Here is a 24,352-nt window from a genome sequence, read left to right as displayed (position 1 = left end):
GGGTGTGGAGTTGCAGCATGGGGTACGAATAACCCCCTAGGGTCCAGACTCTACTGTCACCCCCGGATCTTCAGAGGGTGTGGCCCCACAGAGAGGCTCTCCCAATAGGGATCTCATCTTCCAGAGGCCAAGGCAGATGAGAGGCTTCAGAGGGGCCTAAAGCTGGGAGAGGCTTTCTCCAGTGCTTGCTGCTGCCACAAAAAAGTGTGACGTCAAATGAGGGAATGAGCACAGATTTATTCTGAAGGGAGCACTGGGCAATGTTTCATAAACGGAGTGAGGTTCTGTGGCTCCAGGACTGTGGTTCCTGCGGGCGGCTGTGCATACTCCAGCCCCTCTCCCATGGAAGAAAAGGGTGATCCTCAGCCAGGGCTCTTCTGTTTCCCTGGAGTCCTCGCTGCTGGGGTAGCAGCAGATGTGTGGCCCTTTTCTCGGTCCCTCTGATCAGAGCGGCCAGATGAGGCACAGGGCTGGGGAGCGGTGGCTGCAACCACCAGGTCTGGAGGAGCATCCCAGGGAGACTTCTCCTTCCTCATGTAACCAGCTCAGCTCTGGTGCGGAACAACTGCCTCCAATAAGCCTCTACGGCCACTTCCAAAAATGGCGATAAAGCCTTGGCTTTAAATGTAATGTCTGTAAAGAGCCTGCTGTGTGCGCTCACATGATGGCAACTGTGTGCTGTGTGCAGTGTTGGTTGCGACAGACAGGACTGTGGTTGAACGTCAGGAATGAGATCAAAGCTATAATCCCCTGGCATCATTCAAGAGCTGTCCCAATAAATGAAGGCCAATGGCCATGTCTGGGCTGATCCTGTAGGGTGTGCATGCATGCGCATGTATGTGTGCATGTGTGTATGCACACGCGTGTGCACCCAAGGAGGGGAAGTAGATTCTGGAAGCACCAGCAGGCTTCCAACAGTGTGTGAGGTCTTGGCCTGGCATGGCGGTACAAAGACAGATGGAAACAAACAGATACCAAGGGACTGTCTTGGCCTGTGAGGAAGAACCAAGAGTGAGGGAAACTCTTTCTGAGGAGGAAGAAATCAAATGGATCATAGGAATTAATCAGTCTGTCAATCAACAACGCTTTATTTGAAATAGGAGTACCTCCAGAAGCCATGGCGCCTGAGCCTGGGCTATGGTGCTCAGATATGGGCATCCTAGGGACTCTGGCCTGGAAGCACTAGGCCCACACACCCAGAATTGCTCCATGGTGACCAGTGTGGGGCTGGGCCTCTGCGTCTCCCCACACAGGTCCACCCTCCAGCTCTAGGGTCTTGGGGCCTCCTCAGTGCTTTGCTGAGGAAGCACGCTTTGAAAGCACCAACTAGAGAACAACCAGGAACCTAGTTTGGAGAGAGGAGACTGGAAGACCTAGGGTCAAGTTGAGGGGATGAGGTTGGAGAGACTCTGAGATCCTAGTGATGAAGCCAGGGAGCCAGGGCCAGGTCCATCCTCAGGCCTCTTGGGAGCAGCTCTGACTCAGTGGCTGAAGATGGTGGCAGGGATGTCCAGGCCTCCTGCCTGTTCTGGTTCTCCACATTGTCAGAGAGCCCCAGGGGCCCAGCGGGCTCAGTGTCCAGCTACAGTTCCCAGCCCCACCCATGGGAAGAAGGGCTCTCGGGGAAGGACCTGTTTCTGTGCCCTGGCCCGTCACAGCCAAGATGGCGGCAGCTGGTCCTCTCCCCCCTACCCCCAGCCATGGGTCCGTGGCAATGGTGTGTGACTATAGACTGTGGGTGCGGTGGAAAGCTCATGGGCTCCTGAGGCAGCCAGACCTGAGCTCAGATCTAGACTTAACCTCTCACTCTGTAACCTAGACACACTCACACTCAGGAAGCAGCGAAGTTAACGCCAAGACCTCGCACACTGAGGGGCTTCACAGCTGTTAGTCCCTGTCCTTCCTGCCCCGCCTCCCCAACCCCATGCATTTTTGAAGACTGATGTGAACCCACCTATAGCCTCACTTCTGAAGGGGAGAAAAGGCAAGCGTCGGAGGGGGAGGATGACCAGACCAATTCCCCTGCCCACCAGCTGGGGCACCCAGGCCAGCACCTTGCACTGACCCCCATCGCCCGTGCGGGGCTCCTGCCTCAGCCACTTCCCACTGTCCCTTCGCATCTCACCCCTGACTTAAGTCTTAGGCTGAGACTCAAGGGTCATCCTATCAGCCTGGCTGTGCTCCCCTTTGACCTTGGATTCCAGGTCACATCCCGCCCTCTTGGCCTGTTCCTGCTCAGCGCCCCTCTATAACTTAGCGTCATTTCTTTCCCTTCCATGGCCACTGCCAGCCTGCCTGGGGAAGGCAGAGGAAGGTAGAGGTGAAGAGAGAGGGGGGAGTCGCTGAGCATACAGCAGAAGAGAAGGAAGGGCCCCAATCAGCTCTAAAGATGGGCCCGGGAACCCTGGAGAGGGCTTGCTGAAAAGCATGAGTAAGACTTTCTGCCCACACCCTCCCACCCCTGGACCCTCTCCAGCTCAGAGTGCACTCAGTGCGGATACTATTAATAAAGCACTTAACATTGGCAAAGTCCTCCCCCAGCTAATGCCTTCCTCACAGCGACCATCAGGAGAGGACAACAGAGTGACCCGCAGGCCTTTAAAAAAAAGTTACAACTCAGAACCTGTGGATGAGCCAGAGAAGGGGATGGGGAGAAGTCCAGGCTCTAGGGACACAGCATGGCACAGCTGTCCTCTGCAGGCCCAGGCTGGGCCATGGGTCAGCCCGGCTACCCAGATATCGGTGGGTGCACAGGCGCCCAAACCCTAGCTCAGGAGAGGCTATAAAGACTGGGTAACAGGGCACAGCGAAAAGAAGGCAGGCCTCGAGGCCAGGCAGATGGGTACGAATTGAGGCCCCTGCCACTGGCTGTGCAATCTCGCTGCATCTAAAGAAAAAAGATAATACCCGTTTCCCGTGCTTATCAAAACTAAATGAAATAACACGGATAAAGAGCCAAACCTGGCACATAGTCACATTTAAGAAATGTGAATCCTCTTTGAACTTTCTAGAACAGTGGACTAAGAGCGAGTTCTTGAGACCAAGGCCCACGGTTTGTGAAAATTAGAGGTGGACGCCAGATCTGTTGTTCTGATCTATAAACACCTACTGAAAAAAAAAAATATATATATATAACCACCTACTGATTTTTACCATCATTTGACCCTAAAAATATTCTGATGAAGACTGTTACTTACGTGTTCTGTGTATGTATGTGTGGGTCAAACGTACATGTCTCGTGTCTCTGACTCCTTGTAGATTGCTCCAGAACGGGGATTATACATTATACCTCTTATGTGGGCCCTAAAGATTTGATTCCCAGAGTGTGCACCTTTATAGGATGTTACAGGTGTTGCTCCTGATACAGGGTAAAGGAATTTGGGAAAATCTGAGTTATACAAAGTTTAGCTCAGTTCTTGACTCTTAGTGTGTTAGGGAAGGGCATTGCCAATTCACAAGAGGGGGCATGGTCGGAAGCTTTCCCTAAACATATTTGGTTACTCAAAGCCCTTTCCCCAACCCCCTCGTTTGCACTGTCTCTTTGAGGAACAACTCAGAGATAGTAGTTCTTGGGAAATAGAATTCTGCAGTAACACCGTATCTGCACAAAGTAGCTGTTCGGTTTTAGGGGAAAAGGGTAGAAAAATGCATGAAAAAGGACAGATTTCAATGTGTTGATTGGTTCGTTGGAAAAGTTGGCCCAAGAAAGGAAGAAAGGCACAGTCATTAGAAAGATACATTTTATTTTAATTTAGAAGATATGCATATATATTGATTTGCTAATGTCTTGATACAGGGCCACGATCTTGATCTTTTTCTGATGAGACGTTGTCCTTTTACTTGCACAAACCTCTCCCATAATAGAACATCTATAAATTCCGTCTTTATTTAACATGGGATAAGAACTTGGAGGTCTGGGAAGTAATCTGGCCAGGGGATCTTTCTAGATTTTTGTTACGTATTCCAACCTCTTACGTTTGTCTCAAGATCCTCACTACAGGGCATTTTTTAAAGAAATCGGAGTCCCCAGTCTCTCCAAAGCATTCCACTTCGTTTTCTTAGCAAGAATAACTTTCTTTTTGCATTTATATTTCACTGGTTCCCAGAATAGTTAAATTGTACGTCATCACACTAACACATAAAGCTGGCGTAAACCAGTCTGGATACACACGCTGCGGACTTCCTGATAAGCAGATAGAGGGTCTGATGAACCCCCTACTCAGTAGCCTGTTCATCCCGAGCACCCAGGACGATGTGGACGGCAGTTGTCATGGTCTGCGGAAGAAATGGAGAACACTGTAAATCTACAATCTCGGTTGGTAGGGGTTGCTTATTCAAACTTCTGTAGTAAATACTAGTTTTTCCCGTTGTCTTCTTTCCCTCTGGGAGAAGTTAGTATTCTTTGATTCCTTTTGTCCTGAGTCTGAGGCTTCTTGTCATTTCCACTCTCATGCGGCATGAAGAGCTACCGAAGTGGATTCAGAGGACGGAATGCTCTTGAGATGGAGCTTAAACCCCAGAGCCCTTTTGCTGTCAGGCTGCAGTGAGATTGGGAAGGTTTCTTCCATTAGCTGCTTGCTGTTGGGTCCCTAAAGAATCCAGTGATATTTTCTTGCTATTGCTTTTTGGCTCAAAGAAGCCAAACTCCTGCTGGAAGCAATAACTCCATAGCAAACCCAGGCTGGAGGAGAAAACCCTGCAGAGGGTCCTCTCCACGGGATGGGGAGGGAGAGACACTGCTCTTCCCTCCCAGCTTCTGCCTCCATCCCCTCTGCTCCAGATCCCAGCACCCCGGGCCGGGCCATGCTGCTCATTCCCGCACAGGAGCAACATTCTAGAATATTCTCTGCATGTGGGGAGATCCCAGAGAGGAAACCAGTCCCCAGCTGGCCCCGCCGCACATCAAAGCAGCGGCTCCTTCACTGCGCAGGCCAGATCCAGGCTAAGCATCTTCCAGCATCATCTCCTTTAATCCACCCGGCCGGCATAGGAGCTGGGTACTACTATTATCTTCATTGTGTCGGTAGCAAAAGTAGACTCGAAGAAGGGAACACGCTCCCCAACATCTCGTGGGATTTGAACTCAGGTCTGTGGTACCTCGAGGCTCTAATTCCTCACCCACTGGGGTTACACTGCCTCTGCATTGACCCAAGACACCAGAGCATCTCTCGGCTCCCACTCAAAGTCTAGGTGAAGCAAAGGGGAACCTTGGCTGTCAGCGGAGGCTCTCAATGGAGACCCAGAGCCCTGTCCTGGTGGGGGGATGGGGGGCAGGAGATTTAAATGCCAGCCCTAGTTTCCAGATACAATGAGGACGCCTCACCATCCCTTCCTTCCCTCTCCCTTCTCCATCCCTCACACCGGCACCGCTCGTGTGGCATCTGGCCAGGGTCACAGCTGGACTATGCCTGCTGCCATCCCGTCCCACCCTATGGTCGAGAGGGCTGCCCTTCCACGCGGCCACTCGATGGCCGAGGGCCTGGCTCCAGGGCCCTCCCGTGAACTCTGTGCCGCTGTCACAAAATGCACCTGGGGCCTTCTCTGTATGACTTTTTTTAAATTGAATTATAATTCACATACCAACATTCACCCTTTATAAGTAAAGTCAGAGATTTTTAGTATATTGAGACTTGCGCAATCATCACCACTATTGAATTTCAGAATATTTTCATCACTGGAAGAAGTTCTGTACCCGTTAGCTATTGCTCCCCAGCCCCTAGAAACCAGTCATCTACTTTGGGTCTCTATGGATTTGCTGATTTTGGATCTTTCCCGTGAATAGGTTTATCACACTCGGTCTTCTGTGACTGGCTTCTTTGACTTATGTTTCCAAGGTTCATCCGTATCGTAACCCGCATGAGTGCTTCCTTCTGCTTTATGGCTGAACAGAATTCCACTGCATGGACAGACCACATTTTGTTTATCTGCTCATTAGCTGATGGACGTTTGGGTTGTTTCCACTTTTTGGCTTCTGAGTAATGCTCCTATGAACATTCTGGTACTCCACGTGATGTGAGCGTGGCCTTATCTTAGCGAGTCTTTGTCAGATTCCCAGCTATTCTCACCCACAGCCCTGGAGCCTCACATGCTGGGCTCAGCCCTGCCGGGGGAAACAGGCTGCCACATACCCGGGTACGGCGTGTGCCCTGAGCGTGGCTCCTGGCCAAGGAGGGCATGTGGACGTGAAAGCCAGCTGGTTGCCTCTGTGCCTTGGTGTTATCTTCAGTTACTCAACAAACATTCTTTGTGTGTCTTGCCACCTTCCCCATGCCTAACATGGTACTAAAGCCCCAAGGAATATGCATCTGTCTCCGTCAAAGACCCACTGAGAGGATCCACCTAGAACTGACTTAGGAACGGTGGTGTCTCTTACCCACAGAAAGAGTGTGGCCTGTGGAACGGGCATGATACGGGGAGGCAAGCTCTGGATTCGAGTGTCACGCCCCTTCTTACCTAGCCAGGGGGCTGGGGGCAGGTTGCCTGACCTCATCAGGTCTCAATCTCCTCTGCTTTAAAATGGGAATCATGAGACCCAGCTCACAGCGTTGTTGTGAGGGTGGAATGAGATGTGTGTGAAAGTACTTTGTCCCAATACAGACACAGCTACTGTTGCAGATGCCTCCCATCTCACTCCGGGAGTCCCCATAATCTGTCCTGTCTCACAAAAAGCTGAGAGAAATCTTGACACTTCTAGGGAATCTGTGGGGAAGAGCAAGAAAAGTTGAAAAGCAAAAAAACAGCTCAGAGAGACTTAGAGAGACCATTTTTGTTCCAGAATATCTTGTCTGCTACTTTCTCCTTTAACTTTGCCACACAATCTGAAATTCCAGTCATCAGAGATCCACTTACAAGTCTCCAATCCCTGTCAAAAACAGATGCCAATGGAGAGGCCAGGATGCCATCATTCATTCACAGCTTAGTATGAATTAGTTCCAAAGCTTGCTTTTTTACTCCCACTCAGCTAAGATCAGCTTCATGGGAAGAGTGCCAGTGCTTGTTAGCAGTAGCAAATGAAGATTAGAATATTTTTTAACACAGCACTTTGAGGAGGCAAACCAGAATGGGGTGCCAGAGGAAAGGTTTCTAGCAATTGTTCTTAACCTCTTTGAGACAACCCCCCCACCCCCCCACCCCCGACCTCTTGAGAATCTGATGAGTTTTATCTACATCATCATGAATATAGTTTCAGGAGATTTGACCCTGAAGTCCTAGCAGCCAGAGGCTTCAGATTGGGAAGGCTGACTGCAGAGTCACATGAGGGCCCCGGGGCTTTGAGAAGAGGTACTGAGAAGTGCCAGCAGGGCCCAGGAAAAGAAAAAAGGACGGAGTCTGTGCTCACCTATCTCAGAATTTACTCTTGTCTAGTCCACTCCCTGAAAATAGAACAAGATCTCTTGTTTGTCCATGAGTCCTGGGGGCTCCTTTCCACCAGAACACAGATCTCTAACTAAATCAGCCTTTGAGGCTAGCCTGGAAAGCTAGCTAATTAAAAAAAAAAAAAAAGAGTATCACTGTTTCTCTGGGAAACAGTGATCTAAGTTCCAAATACAGTATCTATCCACTAACACCTAAGTTTTGGGTAATGAGACATGATTTCAGCACTCAAGGGACTGATCATTTAATTGGGGAAACAAATTACATACATAAACCATGAGTGGTCAACCCATGATATAATCAGGTACTAGCATGCACATGCTCACACATACACACACACTCAAGGGGTTCAAGAATGGAGGAATCCACGTAGATGAGAGGAGTTTGACCATCTGTGCTCGTCAGACACATCCAGATTAGCGTGTCCAGAACTGGCCATCACATTTCAAAAGGTCCTTTGACAAGTTGTGTCCAGAGAAGAGCAGCTGGGTTAGGGAAATGTCTGTTCAAACGACCCTTAACAGGAAACATGTCACATCATGAATGGTTAAGGGGACTGGGGATGTTTGGTCCATAGAAAAGATTTGTTCCTTTAGGGCCAGCACGGTATAGTATAAGGAACAAGGGTTTTGGAGGCAGACAGACCTGAGACTGATCCGAGCTCCATTTTTGTAGTTGCGATATGACCTTGAACGGGTCAACTAGCACCTCTTGATGCTCATTACCTCCTCATAGAGTAGAGATAATGATACCCACCTATGGCGAAGATGATCAATAATATGCTAAAAAGCGCAGCGCCTGACAGATGGTCTAGCCCAGAGGTGGAGTGGACGTGGTTAAAGATACAGGGGGTGTGAGTCTGGGCTCCGCCACTCACTGCATGTATAACCTGGAGCCAGTTTTTTAACCCCTCTGGACTCGGTTTTCTCAGGTGTAAAATGTGAATAATGATGCCTATTTCATAGGTACCTGGAAAATTCAATGAGAATACATATCAGGTATTTTGACCGCATACTCTGTGAATATTGTAAGTATTCAAAGTTAGCCAAAAACTGTAGGCATCCAGTAAGTGGTGGTAACTCTTGTTATACAGGGAGAGGCAGTGCAGTAGGCTTCTGTGTGATTTCAGAGGACAGTCTAGGCTCTCTGGCTGGATGTCTCTCAAGACGGAAGACTTGAGTTCAGTAGAAAGACTCTCCCAACCATCAGAGCAAAGGGTTGCACACTGCACAGTGGCACCACAGGGCCACGTTCCCCCGCCTTCTTCAGGATGGTCCACACAGAAAATGGTAGGAAAACAACTACACCACTTACAGTTGGAGACCAGCTAGGGCATTCCCACCAGCCCAGACCCCGCCGAGCCACCCTAGCTCTATCTCTGCACACCTGTAACTTGTTTGGGTGCATCGCTGAAAGTGCTGGTACCAAGGACTCCTGCCCAGTGGGAGAGGAGACTTTGAGGGCTCTTGCATGACTGAGCTATTGCTTTTAACAAGTCCTGCATGTAATGCTGATGAACAAAGTTAGGGTCTAGTGGAAGAGATGAGATTTGGGCCAGACCTAGAAGGGTGGCTAGGATTTAGAATGGAGTAGGGAGGGAAGCAGGAGTTGTCTGGATGAGAATTCTCTCCCAATTGACCATCACTGCCCCTGTCTGGGCTGTGATTGTTGCAGACCAAGGAACTGACCCCTCCTCCTAGTGTTGTGAGCATTAACTCCTGCTCTCCCCTTTACTTGCCACATCCCCACACCCTCCAGAGCCCAGGGAACTCTGTGGCTCCTTGTCGTGCCATAACTGTTGTCTATCCCATGCTGCTCAGGCATCTGTACCTGTAGAACTTCGGGAGAAGGTACACCTGGAGTGGGAAGTCAGGCTGACTGTCTTGGTTGCATTTATCTTTCTGTGCCAGAGAAACATTAGGTCTTGGATTCCTGCCTATGATATGAAACTATTTTCTCCCACCTAGCTTTCACTATAGGGACATGGAGAGAGCAGACCCCTGGAAGCTGCCCTCTACTCCCCAGGACAGATGGAGAGTGGTGGAAGCATGCCCTAGGACACCCATAGTCCCAGGGTGTGAGCCACACTGGCTGCTTCAGCAGCAGTGAGTCCCAGGGATAGAGGCAAGTTCGGTGGTCTCCAGCAAAGACAGGGACTTATTGACAATTGACTGGTCAGTGGCAGGGTTGGATGGAGCTGATCCCAGAAGACAGGAGGTGTGGGAGGCACGGCTTGCACTGAGCCCCAGGACGCTCCATGGGAGCCTGCAGCTCTCAAAGATCCCACCCGAAAAAATGGCCAGGGGAGATTTACAGCCTCACAGCATCCCCCGAGAAGCCTGAGATCCAGGTTAGGGGAAAACACCCCATCATATGTGCACAGGGGCTGGAACAGTCCCAGATTCCAGGAAATAAAACCATTTGAACAAAGGAACACATCTCCCCATGCACGGAAGGAGCTGCTGGGGGCTCTTGCCATCTGTCAGAAAAACAACCTGTGGCTTTCACAGAGATCGAGCCACATGTGCCAAGCAGCAGATTTATTTTATTTGTTATTTATTTATTTAAGAAACACAGAGTGCCAGGCACTGTTCTAAGCACCTTTCAAATATTAACTCATTTAATCCTCCTTGCCACCTCAGAGGTAGGTGGGATTATTTTCCCCATTTTACAGAAGACGAACCCAAGTAACAAGCTCAAGGCCTTGAGCTGCTGAGAGACCAGTGTTCAAAGCCAGACAGTCTGGCTCTAGAGTTCATGTTCTTACCTGAGTCTTACTGTGCTACCCCGGACTCCTTCAGAAAGCTGGCCAGTATGCCTCTATAGACCCTAAGTACTCCAATCTCCTCCCCACAAACATACATGGAACAACCCACCCTTTTAGGAAGTAGGGTGGCCTGATTATAGGTAGTATTCCAGGGAGTCTGACTCACTGATGCTCCCCACCCTCTCCCACTCCTCTTCACTCACAAAGACACCTGGGGAATGGTGACAACCACCAGTTAACCCCTTCGGTTCCTATAATCATCCACTCCACGGACACATGCTGAACACCTACCGTGTGCCAGGCATTTTCCTTGGCACTGATGAGGTGGGGGTAGAAAGAAAGGTGGGGGCCTCATTTCCTCAAAAACATTCTGTACATCTGGTTGGAGTGAAAGACAATTCCACAAATCATCCAGGTAGTGTGTGGAACCCGGGATAGGGTTAGCGTTCGAACTCAGAGGAGAGGTGCCCCGCGGCCATGAGGCACTGGGGCCAGGTGAGAAAGGACCAGTCTTGCTGCAGCATGAAGGATGGATTGAAAGAGAAACAAGAGGGAGGGAAAACAGGTCCAGGATTGCAGGAGGGTGAAGAACCAGAAGGCGGCAGATTTTTTATGAGAGAAAACTGTACAGCAATGAAAATGAATAGCTACAGTTACACAGAACTACTGAAGAGGAATCTCACAATTGTACTGTGGAGTGAAATCCTGCCTGCTAGCAGATTCCATTTATAGAGGATCCAAACACCAGGCGGAAGTAAACAATGATGTTTAAGGATGTAACATAGATAGGAAAACTATAAAGAAAAGCAAGAAAGTACTGTAAAAATCCAGTTATCTCCAGGGAGGAAATCTTTGAAGGTGGTGATTGGGAAGGTACACAAGGGGAACTTTTGGGTGCTGATAATATCCTATTTTTTTACCTGGTGGCAGTCCCCCTGGTGTTGGTGATAATACATAAAGCTATACATTTTAGTTCTTTGTGCCTTTCTGTGTGGGTACAATTATAAGGGGGAGGGGAGTCTAAAGGAGAGATAGAAGAATGGAAAGTCTGCACAAGGCACATTACAGTAAGAAAGAGGAGTTCCTGGGCTTCTCTCCTCTCTAAAAGGCTCATTTTTTTCCACTTAGCATCTCTGAAAACAGTGTGCACCCTCCCATTGATGGCATCTCAGATGTGATGACAATGTGGTTGTTTTGGGGCCCCTCACCATCCCAACAGCCTCCCTTGGGCTAGCATCTGCCCCTAGAGCAAGGCTGTGCCCACAGAGTTGGAGCTGCCCCAGGGTACATGCCCACAGTTAGTCAGGAGTAAGAAGGGAAGAGGGCTGGCACCTCTGCCAGTGCAGTGCTTGGTCTCGGCGGGAAAGTGAGGAAGGAAAACTGGCTCCAAGCCCTGCTTCACTAGTAGCACCAGGCCACTGACACCAGCGGGCTGCTGCTTCCCCTGTGCCTCCTTCCTTGGTGACTGGCTGGCCTTGTGCTTAGCTGCCTGGGCCAAGACAGTGTTCGGGTGAAAGAAGTGTGGCCAGGGACCCATGAACCAGCCCTGGCCATACTTCTTTCAGACCAAGAACCCCATGAGGACTCACCCTTCACCCGAAGGTGCCTTCAGCCTCCATTTAGGGCAGATGACACCTGAGTGAGGAGGTCATAAAGCAAGACGTCAGAAAGAGGCAGGGAAGAGGTTAGGTCAGATTTCAGAGGAACTTCCTATGGCAGCTGGGGCACCATGAAACACCTACTTGGTGTCAACGCTGCCCTGCCCTTCTCAGGAGACTGAACAGTTGGCAATGTGATGTCTGGGAGGCTTTGCTACATTGCACAGAGTGAGTCCATGAAGCCTACGTGCTTTACCCACAGTATCTCACTAAACCAACCCCCAAGTCCAAGAGGTTTGCACTGTTCTGTTATTTCCATTTTAAGCTAAGGAAACTAAAGATGGAAGATGTAAAACAACAAATCTCCAAGCTCACATAGCCGGTAAGGGGGGTGGTTGGGGGGTGGAGTGCAGGACTTGACCTCTCCAAAGGTCCAAAGGCCACGCTCTTGACCATTAGGCAGCTCTACCTACTTGTGTGAAGCTCCGTGGCTGCCCTGAGAAAGATCTGTCATTTTCTGGCCCATTCTGTATCCCTTTTTCAAGAAAGGATTACTACTTCCAGAAAGCTGCTGCCTGTCCCTCCCAACTCCCGAGGAGTTCTTCCAAATAATGACCAGAGAGTAGTACGGTTTGATGGCTTACCACGATCTCTTTTGACTCCTCTTCCCGTCCTTGGCCCCGAGCCTTTCCAATTGTGCTAAAAGTAGCACTGAGCAAATCGAGGTCTGTCCAGGAGCCAGGACTATTTTGACTCTGTCCTCAGGAATCATCTGGTCTGAGGCGTGTACAAGCTGGACTGCTCCTATGAGCACTCAGATGTGGTGCCAGGAATGTTCTGGCCGACACACCTGTCCCTAGAGCTGGGCCAAAGCTGCCACTCACCCCGTGGCCTCCACCATGTGCCTCCTGAGATACTGCTTCCAGGAGGGATGGGTGGTGGCATTTGCACTGTTGGGAGGATAAGAGGCTTCTCTCTCTCTCTCTCTCTCTCTCTCTCTCCCCCCCCCCCCCCATAAGAGAACAACCAGACAGTTCAGTGACACTGCCTCTCACCCTCTCCATTCAATGGGAGCATATCAACCTGTGGATTTATGACATCCACTCAGAATGTGGGCTTGGACACAGCACACATTATCCCTCCATGGGAGGCTGAAGGATGTCCTTCCTTCCCTGGAGGTCTTTAAGAGTGGAAGAGATTTGCATCTGACTGGCTTCAATGTAAGTCTTGGTGCAAGGCTCCTGCCTGGAATGCCCATCCTCTCCTTTGCTAGGATGGCTTGGCCAGTCTTCAAAGTCCAGCTGAAGTCCCACCTTGCTAGGGAAGTCCTCCCTGACCAGTCCAGCCCACCCTTCTCTTACTGCCAATGCCCACACTGCCCGCTGGTAGAGGCGTCTTTTCCCTTTTGTCTGTAGCCTTTCTGGCTCTGAGCTGGGAGCGGCGACAGCCAGGTGTCCTTCACTCGCCAGCAGCCAGGGGGCAGCAGCCTCCCCTCACCTGTGGGCCGATGGACCGCACCACGGACAGGGACAGCCTCTCTGCTCAAGAAACAAGTTGGCCGTCTCCTCCTTGTGTTGGCTCGCTCGTGTGTTCCACACACAGACACTGAACACCGCCCCTGCCTGGGCTGGACCCTGGAGGTACAGTGTCGAATAAGACCCAGGTCCTGCCTGAAAGCAAGTCCTAGTCTCCTAGGGAGACCTCACACCATATAACGGGCTAAATGCAGTTACTCAAACATTAGCCATCACTAACTCTGCCCCAGCAAGTTGGGAAATGCCTCACAGGGGATCTGATCTGTGACACGTCTCCCCAGAAGCTCAGAAATACACACAGTGGAAAAGCGGGAGAAAGAGCATTACAGTAGAGGGAAAAGCAGGTGTGAGGACCAGGAGGCACAAAAGAGCCTAGTGCAGCCTGGCAAGGGCAGAAAGTTGCCATATTTTTGCTGTGTTCTCAGACCGAGTGGCCAAGGACAGGGAGGCTGCTTGGCTCCCTCTCATGGCTAGAGAAATTGGAACGCTGTGGGGCAGGAAAATAGGGCTTGGACCCCAGCCCTTCCCCAGAAGGTGTCAGAAACCTAGAGCCCCTCCTCCTCTGCGCCCTGGGGCAGCCAGCCTTCCTCTGTTCCTTCCCTGTTAAGATGAAATTGGCTCCTGTGACAGTGATGTGTTTTCCTGCTTGTTAGAATCTTAATATTGGGTGAATCACAAGGCCCAGCTACCCTGGCATGGTGGTCAGGGTCAGAAGTACGAATCTGAACAGCACATGATCCTGACTGCTGCAGGCAACTGCAGAGGTTGCTGCCTTTGTCACTGATAATGAGAGCACTTCCAAGGCTGTTGCTCTCACACTCATTCCTTAGACAGCCTTAAGCGCCTTGCTCACATCATCCCGTAATAATAGTATGAAAAGCCACCTCCTATTGAGCACTTTATGAGTATAATTTCATTTAACCACTAGGCGACTTTATGGTGTAGGGCTAAGGGACATGCCTGAATCCAAGTCCCACTCTCTGGGACTTCAGAAAGCCTAAGCAGCACTTTCTTTTTTTTTTTTTTTTTTTAAATTTAATTTTATTTATTTATGATAGGCACACAGTGAGAGAGAGAGAAAGGCAGAGACATAGGCAGAGGGAGAAGCAGGCTCCATGCACCAGGAGCCTGACGTGGGATTCGATCCCGAGTCTCCAGGATCGCGCCCTGGGCCAGAGGCAGGCGCCAAACCGCTGCGCCACCCAGGGATCCCTAAGCAGCACTTTCTAATGCCACCTCCGTCATGAGAAATGACCCTGGCTAGAGGAGGCTGGACAGCTTGGCCCTGTGCCCTAAGAACCCCTAGATCCCACCTCCCCATTTCAAGGGCAAGGCTCTCACCTATTCAGACACTCATGACACCTTTACTGCATGCCTACTGGGTGCAAGGTGTGGCAGTGTGGGGACCTTTCCAGGAAAGACTTTACAAAGACACGTAGACCCAGTTACCATGTGGCTCACCACCCAGTGGGACCCGGAAGGACTCCTATTCCACCCCCACCCAAAACTTTCCCATTCTTAATGTGACCTGTGCAGCCTTCCCAACGCTCTGGCCAACCCATTTCTCCTAACCTTCTATAGGGCCCATTACCCAAACCACCCAACCTTTGCTTTGTTTCTGCTTTCTTTCACTTGGGAGTCATTTGCATGTCATTTGCATGTGGAAGGCACTGGGGATACATTAATAAGACGAATTAATAAGACATGGTCTCTGCCCTCATGAAGCACAGTCTAAGAGAGAGGGAGACAAACATGTCATCAGTGCAATGACTGAAATGCCCTGGGACACCACTTCCTCACTCACTGCCACAAAGACATGGACTCAGTCTTACAAAGTGGCAGCATGAAGCAAGGGGAGGGAGATAGGACCAAAATGGAAAGAAGCTGGTGCCACCACCTGCCTGGGGGACACTGGAGAAGTCACTTGGTTCCTTCATCTGTAAAGTGGGACTAACAACACTTAACCTGCCTATCTCATAAAATGTTAGTGATAGGCTTTGTTAAATGAGATTAAACGCATGACAACATTTCACAGGTTACCAAGTATTGTTTATCTTCTGCCTCCTGGGAGGCCTGCATAAATCTGGGCACGGAGTAGATATTCAGTACATTTCAGTCAATTTAGATTGAATTGGTTCATATACCCCGTTTACCACCTTCTGTTAGGTCTGTGGACTTTTGAGGTCATTGTCAACCTAATACTAATAATGCTGACCTGCCTGCTGGGGGTTGGCTGTGAGGACCAAGTCGGGATGTGAAAGTGCCTTGGAAGCTCTCAACATGGAACTGTACTGACTCCTGGGAAACCAGTTGGGTCCCCCATCCTGGGGGGGACTGCGCTGAGGGCCGGGTGGCCCTGAATGTGGGAGCCTCAGACATGGGGCAGCCTCCCCCAAGCCCAGTCCCGTTGCTTTTGGGAAATAAACATCGTACTCTCCCCAACTTAGGCTCCGAACCGCTGGGCTGCCTGGGCCAGGACAGTGCTGTGATGTGTCTAAGGGGACCGGGCCACCGTGTGCCCACCCCGCATTAGCCCTTCCCGTCTCATTTCAGCACCCCTACCCCACGGAGGATGAGAAGAGGCAGATCGCAGCCCAGACAAACCTCACCCTCCTGCAAGTAAATAACTGGTGAGTTCTCGCCTGCCCAAAGGCGCTCGGATCCAGGGGCCACCTGCTTGGCGAGGGACTGCGTAGGGGGGAGAGAGACAGCCCAGCCTGGCCCGGCCCAGCTCCCTGGGCAGTCTTCCCCTTGGGCTCCAAACAGAATCAACCCCAAACCACCAGCAACCCAACGGCCTAGAGCTTCATCTGCAGCTTCTCAGCGCCCTCTGCTGGGAGATGGTTCCGGAACAGCGCGGGAGGCCAGCGCGGAAAGCCCAGCCCCGCCTGCACCGCAGACACACGCGGAGCGCAGGCCTCAGGCCTGGGAGCCTGCAGGAGCCGCCACCTCTACGAACTGAAAAACTACAACATTCTGCAAAGCTGGGGTGGGAAGGTGGAGGGAGAGTTGGCTGTTCTGACTTCGCAGGATCTGTTCCCCTTCTCTGTGTCTGGCTGAGCTGTCCTAGAAACCTGAGAGCAAGGTCTGGTTGGAGACCGGTAGCCCCAACAGGTGGGCCCCCTGATCAGAGCCCTGGGCCCTCTGGAGAGAGTCAGAGTATAGTGCTTCTGCCTAAGGGGACCCCTACTTCCTCTGTCCAGTCCTGACGAGTCCCGAGTAGAGATGTCTGACCCTCCTCATGCATCCCTCCCGTGCTGCTTTGTGGCTACCAAGCTCAGGTGATTCCATGAGCTTTGCAGGGCCCAGGGCTCTTCCCCGGCTAGGCTTTCACATCCTACATCAGCTCCCGTCTGTTCTGTACAGTGGATCGGCTGCTGAGAGCCTGGAAGCAGCTCTGCACTCCCTGCACATGCATGCATGCACACACACGCCACACAACCTCGGGGGGGTGACTAACCAGGTCTCTCCCTTTACCCACGGGCAGGTTCATCAATGCCCGGAGGCGCATCCTGCAGCCCATGCTTGATGCCAGCAACCCAGACCCTGCCCCGAAAGCCAAGAAGATCAAGTCACAGCACCGGCCCACCCAAAGATTCTGGCCCAACTCCATTGCTGCGGGGGTGCTGCAGCAGCAGGGTGGCGCCCCAGGGACAAACCCAGACGGTAAGAACTGGGGATAGGTGGACACTAGACTGGAGCTGGTGGGTAGACCTCTGGGACAGGTTCTGCAAAGACGCAAGGGCTGACCATCTACTTGCCTGAGTGACAGTGGTAGCGCTGTCACAAGAGTGATCTCCGTCCAAGGATGCGTGCGAGCCTGAAAGAAGGGGATGTTTCTGCATATGTGTTAACGAGCCAAAAAAGCAACCTCATAAAGAGGAGTGGGAGTCCATGGTCATCTGAGTCAATGACTGCTCAGCAGAGCCCCCTCCTCACTCCCACACCCACCCAAAGTTCCTTAGCGTCCATGAGTGTCTACACGGCTCCCCAGGAGCCAGGCCATCTATAAATACCGAAGCGGGCAGCTGGCTCGTGAACGGAGGCCAGGAAGAGCTTTGTTTTCCCAGCTTCTCCATCACACCCTCCAGATACACTTTTCTAATTGCTGGTCGCCTGGTGCACAATGAATAATTCAATGAGCCAGACATTTTATAGCTCGGCACGTGAAGATGGCTCTGTGTGGGAAGCGGAGTGGAGGTGTGGGTGTGCGCGTACATACCTTCCTGCGCATCTATACGGTTGCACTCAGGTTCCAGGTGCTGGGCAATTGCCACGTCAGGTGTAGCGGAAATAACAGGTTTTGAGCTAGACAGACCAAGAGGAGAATCCCAGCTCCATCCTGCCTGACTGTCACCTGAGACTCAGTCTCCTCCTCTTCAGAACAGGGATAATAACACCTACCGTACAGAACCGCTAGAAAGTCGAAGTACTTAACATACTTACATGGAAGACGGTCGGTGAATGGTAACTAGGAGCACCACTGCTTGGGATGGGGCAGGGCGTAGCTGACCCATGGTTGGGGGACTTGATACCTGGGAATTGTCGACCACCTGTGAGTCAGTCCCTGCAACTCTACCCAACTCTACCCAACACAGGCTCCTGGCCCTGACCCTTGTCATCTTCTCTCATGTAGGTTCCATCAGCCTGGACAACCTGCAGTCCCTGTCCTCAGACAATGCCACCATGGCTATGCAGCAGGCTATGATGGCTGCACACGATGACTCATTGGATGGGACAGAAGAAGAGGATGAGGACGAGATGGAAGAGGAAGAGGAAGAGGAGCTGGAGGAGGAGACCGACGAGCTTCAGACAACAAATGTCAGCGACCTGGGCTTGGAACACAGTGACTCCCTGGAGTAGTTGGCAGCCCAGATGGCACTGGTCACCGAGCGGGGGAGGAGTGTCGTCAGGAGGGCTTCAGGGTGGGGGGGAGGGGGGCATGGGCAGGCAGCACCAAGGAAGTTAGGCCCTAGCTTCCCCAAATCAGTAGCTTGAAGAAATGCAGAGGAGACACCTGCTCCTTCCCAACTACCAAGCTTCAATGAGTACCCCAGCCCCACTTCCCCAGAACTGCAGAGGACTCCGTCTGCGGGACCCGTCAAGCAGCCTGCGCGGAAAGGCAGGAGTGAGAGCTGGACTCACCACATCCCTGAGGACAGATGGCACCCATTCCCCCTCCCGCCCCCTCCCCCCACTGAAGGACTTGGGTTGTCTGCAAGCCCTGCACTGTGAGTGGATCGGCGCTGTTCAGAGTGAGCCTTGCCAGGGACAGAGTTAGGAGGAAAGGGAGAATCGGGGGGTCTGGGTTCCAGCCCCACAAGGTTCTCAGCTCCTTGACAGACATTCAAGGGCAGGAGGAGCCCAGACGCGTCACCTGTGGCTAGCAGAGCAGGAGGCCCCGTGGCGCCACGGCCTGCAGATCAGAGTGGGACGCGGGCTCCTGAGGGCTCCCGCTCATTCCTCCAAGGACCTGCCTCAGGCCCAGGCAGCCATGGACTTGGGAGAGAGGGCAGGAGCCCCCATAGCCACCTTCTCTCTCTCTGTCCCAGGAATGAATGGTAAGCCGGCAGGCTCAGATTGCAGGGGGTTCAGAGGAATCCCTTCCCCTGGGTTGGCTCCAGGACCCAAGGAGATGCAGAACCTGAGCTAGGAGCCACATCAAGGTGACTTTGGGGACCACGGCCATCCCTAGGTGGTCACGGAACTCCGCTCCTGTAACAACAGGACAATGGTGTCTTATCCCAGATGTTCCAGCCCTCAGATGGAGCTCCTCAGATGTCCCAGCCCTCAGCCCCCCCGGGACCGACCCCCTGCTCCCAGGCTGGCCCCACCAGCCCCCATTCTCTCTTCTTCATTCTATCCTTCAGAGAAGGCGGAAGAAACATTGGAAAGAAGCATCCAGTCCAGGGGGAAGCCGGGGGTTGGAGAAGGTGCTACATCCCTCTTCCCATCAATATCCACAGTGTGGGCGAAGGGCCCAGAGACCTGGGGCCCACCCCGCACACCTCGCTGATCTACCCACCACGTTGACACACAGCACGGGAGGAACTGGGGCTCCCTCGAGGAGGAGGCTTTCCACCCCCTGCCCTGACTCACACCACCCCCCCAACTTCCGGGCCCCCAGGATTGGCACCCCTCCCCTCTCCTCTCCTGCCCCCTTGGCTGTGAATGACAGGACTGATCACATGTGTGTTTTCCATTGGATTTAATTTAATGGACTTGCAGTTTCATTTGTAAATTGTGCATTGGCCATCTCCTTCAGTGGCAGGGTGCGGCTACCTGGCTTCACCTCGGGGACCCTCGGGGGCCCTCCTGGGGGCTTCCCCTCCCCTGCCTGGTTGGGGTGGAGCAGAAGGACGGTCGCTTCCCTGAGGTCTCCCTGAAATGAATGTATTTCTCCCCCCAAAAGAGCTGATATTTAATGTTTTAATAGGGATTTTTGAGAAACAAATAACCTTATTTATAATCTGGGTGATCCAATCATTTTTTACTCCCTTTTGATGCCATAAGTAGAGGAAAGTCTAGCTTTTTTGGAGTGAGACTTTTGCAATGTGCAGTGGGATAAAATACATTTCCTTTTCTGGTTCGTTTTTCTTCTCTCTCTCTCTCTCTGTCTCACACACACACACACACACACACACACACACACACACAGACATGCACACACCCTTCACCTAGCACTTCGGACAGCGACCCACCCAGCACAGGTGCACCCGCACACATGGGCCCACACATCCTCCTCCCAGCCCCTCCACCTGCCTAATGTTATGCAACCTCCTTCTGATGTATCCACCAAACCAGTACTGAATGTGGCCGAGAAGTTTTCAGTAAATCTTATTACCTACCATAATTCTGGTGCGCAGTCATTTTTCGGTGGTTAGTGGGACCTTGGAGCAGAGAAACTTTGGCTTCAGCCTACCTGTTGTTGAACTGATGACCCATGGATGGGAACGAGGTAGGAGGCCGTGTGAGTGACCTCAGTTTACCCGTCTGGGCAGGAGGGCACACTCACTGCATACGGGTGGGGCTCAAAGACAAAGACCGAGGGAGGGGAGCCGGGAGCCACAGCCTGTTCCGCCCCTACCTGGCAGGGCTCCCCCAGAGCAGCAGCTCAGCCTGTGGTCCCTCTTCCACCATCCCTGACCTCCCTCAAAGGCCTTTGCCTTTCCCGGGACTGCATCCTAGGCTCCAAAGGGTCTTCATCCTCAAAGCTCGTGGCACCACTGCCACCCCCCACCCCCTGCCAGCCCTCGCAGGCCCCAGGTCCCAGGAATCGGGAAGGAGAGCGAGTCTTGGCTGCCGCATTGAATCCTGGAGCTGTGTCCAGAGAGGAGCCTGCCCTCTGAACCCCAGGGCTCAGCAATCTATTCCCTGGGGCGAGTGGGAATTTAGGCACAGCTTCTCCCCACCCCACCCCGCACCTCCCCAGGAAGCAGGTTTCTTGTTCCTTTCAGCCCAGTTTCCCTTCCTGGGCACCCGGTGAGATGTACATGTCCCCGCCCCCCCCCCAGGCTGCAGGCAGGGAGGGGAGTTCACGCAGGCCCCCGCATGGGCCCACAGGCAGCTCGAGGGGTGCTCCCTAGGTCCCCGCTCTCATGGAGCCCGAGCCTCCCTCAAACCCAGAGCATCCACAGACAGAGACCCCCACCTCTGGGCGGTGAGGAGTCTCGAGCCCCGCAAGTATATGACACCTTAGGGCCTCACCTCCCAGAGCCCGGAAACCAGGAGGCTTTCAAAGAAGTGGTTTCCAAGGAAGACACTGTTCAAAGCCATGCTATCAAAAAAAAACAAAAAAAATCCATGGCCAAATTAATCTAGGATGAACTGCATATTCTATTCTGCTGGTGGGGTTCCAGAAGGCACAGGAGTAAAGGAAAAGCTCTGAGAAACCTGTTTATCATGTTCCCCAGATTTATTTGCCTTCCCCCCGCCCCAAGTAGTATATATTTGAGTTTTGCTAATATTCCGCAAAACACACTGTAGGCGACCCTATTGGGAGAAACCAGAGTAGTCTGCCCCAGCCTCTCCCACCTCTTGCTTGTTTTTCTATCGGGTTCTGACAGCTTTTCAACCATGCCACCAATGATAAAGGGGTTTCCCAAATCATTTGAGATGCGGCTGGCAGAGTTATGAGGAGGAACAACCTCTGTCCGTGCGTGACCAAGCCCTCTCTGGGCCCAGGAGAAGATGTGCCTCGATCCCCGTGGAGGTATGGGACAATGGAGGGTGGGACCGGGGTGCTGGCGTCGGGGCCCTGGAAGCCGTTCCAGACGATGTCTGGCCCCAACCCTATCCCAGCGGGGCAGACCTTCCAGGTTGGAAGGTTCCGGGTCACGGGAGCCGAGGGCCGGAGATACGTTCCCTTGATGGGAGACCCCTGGGCCAGTTGGGGGCAACAGCTCCGTCACACCCCATCCCGCTCAGACTCACTCATCCAGCTGATGTGTATTTATAGAGCCCCACCTCGGTCTCCCACCTCCGTCTCCGGCAGCTTCAGGTGCAGGGGATACACCTGCGGGCATCAAAGCTCTGGCCCCCAGGAGTTTACGTACTGGAAGAACAGGCAACTGAATGTGTGCTGGTGACATCACCCTCACGGTGAAAATACGACCTCCTCCTGGGACCCTGACCTCAGACGTCATCATTCAGAGCTGCAAACAAGACTTTCGAGTCCGATGTGGCACTCAGGTCAAATTGAGCTCCCAGACGTACTTTGTTTGGACCACATACTGTTTCTAAAAAAAATTTTGTGCCAACATTTGAAAGACAGAGAATTGCCACCCAGGACCTATATTCCTACACGGCCACAACGGGGTGTGATCCCGTCATCGCTACCCCTTACGACACGCTCTCCAGGCTATCACAACACTGGCCGTACGCGTGCTCCCCCCAACACTGACACTTGTTACCAGGCTGTCACTTTTGGGTTGGCTCGTTGATTAGTTATCCTCCCCGCCCCTGCCTTTTTTTTTTTTTTTGCCTTTTTTTGACTTTCCTTCCAATATTTGCATTCTTGCATTCAAGCGTGAGAAAACAAGACAGTTCAGGAGGCTTGGCCTTTGACAAAAAGGGGAAAAAAAATATCCAAGAGAACGTATCTGTGGAAGTGAAGATATTCCGACGTCTCATTGCAAAGCGTTCCTTGTGTCCTACATCCAGACATCTTCACTCCGGCTACCTGCCTCTCTGGCCTCAATAGGGAAACATGAATCTTGGGACATAAAACGCACCAGGGCTGCTTGTTATATATGCAGATCTGGTCCCATGACCAACTGTTTCCCAGATTCCAAGGCAAGATGCCTGAGGACTTCGAGAAGCGTTGCTCTCAGAGAATAATTTTCAGGGCACCTGGGCAGCTCAGTCGGGTAAGTGTCCGACTCCGGATTTCAGCTCAGGTTATGACCTCAGGGTCGAGGGATCGAGCCCTGCACCAGGTTCTACACTGGGTATGAAGCCTATTTAAGATCCTCTCTCTCCCTCCCTCGGCCCCTTCCTTTCCGCTGCCCTCTCTCTCTCTCAAAAAAAGAAAAGAAAGTAGTTTTATTTTGCCTTTTAGAAGTTACTTGTTTATAGCTGCTCCCTTTACCTTCCTTTTGCTATAGAGACTACAACCCCGTCATTCAGCCAGTAGGATTCACAGGTGCCTACTGTGTGCCTGGCACCATACAGGGGACAGAGGATAATTCAACTTTGCAGAGCGTCGCAGGGCGAGGGACCACCAAGGACTGGCCGAGAGAACGCTGATCGATCGCGTCATACTCTGTGCATTTCCACTTTGGCATCTTATTTCCACCCCACGGATGAGGCAGATTTTATTATACCACTTTCGATTGTACAGATCTTATAGTTTTATATTTCTCAGCCTCTCTCTGGGCCAATCTCATTTAGCCCCCTTGCAAATTAAATGCATCTCATTAAAGCGAACCCATTTAGGACAATGCCCTTCAGGTGTGTGCATCTTTGTACATCTTTCATTTTAAGACAAGTGTTTGATTTATTTTTCATCTCATTACACTCTTTAAAATTATGTGCATCTCATTACACTCAGCGCAGTGAGACGACTTATTTCAGGTGTAGACATTACACCCAGTATTATCAGGGAAGGATTTTTTTTTTCATTTCATTACAAGCCTTACAATTTATGTACATCTCATTACAATCAGCCATTTAAGACAATTCCCTTCAGTTGTGTATATCTCATTATACCTTTTCATTTTCGGGTTTTTTTTTTCTCATCTTATTACACCCAAGCATTATTCAGAGAACTCATGTCAGGTGTGCATATCTCACACCCACCTGTTATTTCATGAAATTCAGGGTGGTGGTTTCCCCCGTAGTATCACAAATTTTTATTACGGGGACCTCACTTAAGGCTGGCTCTGCCCTCCCGGGGGCCTCCCAAGCTCCTTTGTAGGGAGAGGATGAGCCCTGGGTTCTCCTGGATTTGGTCAAGACTCTGCTAACAATTCCCTCTCACCGACCATCTAAATTAACTTCCTCACCTGCACACTGAGAGGTTAGAAGAGATGGTTGCTAAGCTGCCCTTGGCTGATGCTCCATGAAACTAGTCCTGTGGAAGATGACGTGGGTCCCCAGCTTCTCCTGGTGGGGGCACTCCTCCCATCTCGGGACAGCCCCCACCCCTGCTGGAGAAGCTGAGACTGACATCACTGTCCAGGCTTCCACGGGCCAGTGGGCTGCATGCTTCCTGTTGCCCTTCTGACGGGTCTCACTCTGTCACAAGGGGTCACATTTTGGAAGGAGATGCAATAACTTGGCTCCTGGACTCTGCCCCAGCACTTCAGGGCCCAGTGGCATCTCTGCCTCTCATGCAGCTTCCCCCCACCACTCCTGCAACACCCCCAGGAGGTCAGCCTGGAGTGCCTAGGATTGCTGGGCAGCAGTCTGGAGCTGCAGGTGCCCAATTCTGTTCTCTGCTAGATCAGAGTCTCCTGGGCTGGGCCCAAGGTAGGTGCATCGTAGACAGCCCCCCAGCGATTCCCAACCCCTGCTCCATCCAGGACCAAACTCAGAAAGGGATCTGTGGTAGCCCCGAGCAGAAAATGCTTGATGCT

At 51.8% G+C, this 24,352-nt stretch overlaps 1 protein-coding gene across 3 annotated transcripts in view; it reads left to right on the top strand.

The window, feature by feature from the left end:
• PKNOX2 (PBX/knotted 1 homeobox 2) overlaps nucleotides 1-20,121 on the top strand; it is a 258,068-nt gene extending 237,947 nt beyond the window's left edge. For all 3 annotated transcript variants that reach the window (XM_041771394.1, XM_041771395.1, XM_041771396.1), the window contains 3 exons: nucleotides 15,828-15,904; nucleotides 16,762-16,940; nucleotides 17,911-20,121. In XM_041771394.1, coding sequence (XP_041627328.1) covers nucleotides 15,828-15,904; nucleotides 16,762-16,940; nucleotides 17,911-18,137 — 483 coding nt within the window. In that variant the 3' untranslated portion in view covers nucleotides 18,138-20,121. The remainder of the gene's footprint in view (nucleotides 1-15,827; nucleotides 15,905-16,761; nucleotides 16,941-17,910) is intronic.
• Nucleotides 20,122-24,352: the final 4,231 nt, after the last annotated feature.

This window comes from Vulpes lagopus, chromosome 10, assembly GCF_018345385.1.
Source record: "Vulpes lagopus strain Blue_001 chromosome 10, ASM1834538v1, whole genome shotgun sequence".
Classification (NCBI taxonomy): domain Eukaryota; kingdom Metazoa; phylum Chordata; class Mammalia; order Carnivora; family Canidae; genus Vulpes; species Vulpes lagopus.
The sequence above is the reverse complement of the archived record's forward strand: the minus strand, read 5'-3'. Positions and strand labels throughout refer to the sequence as shown.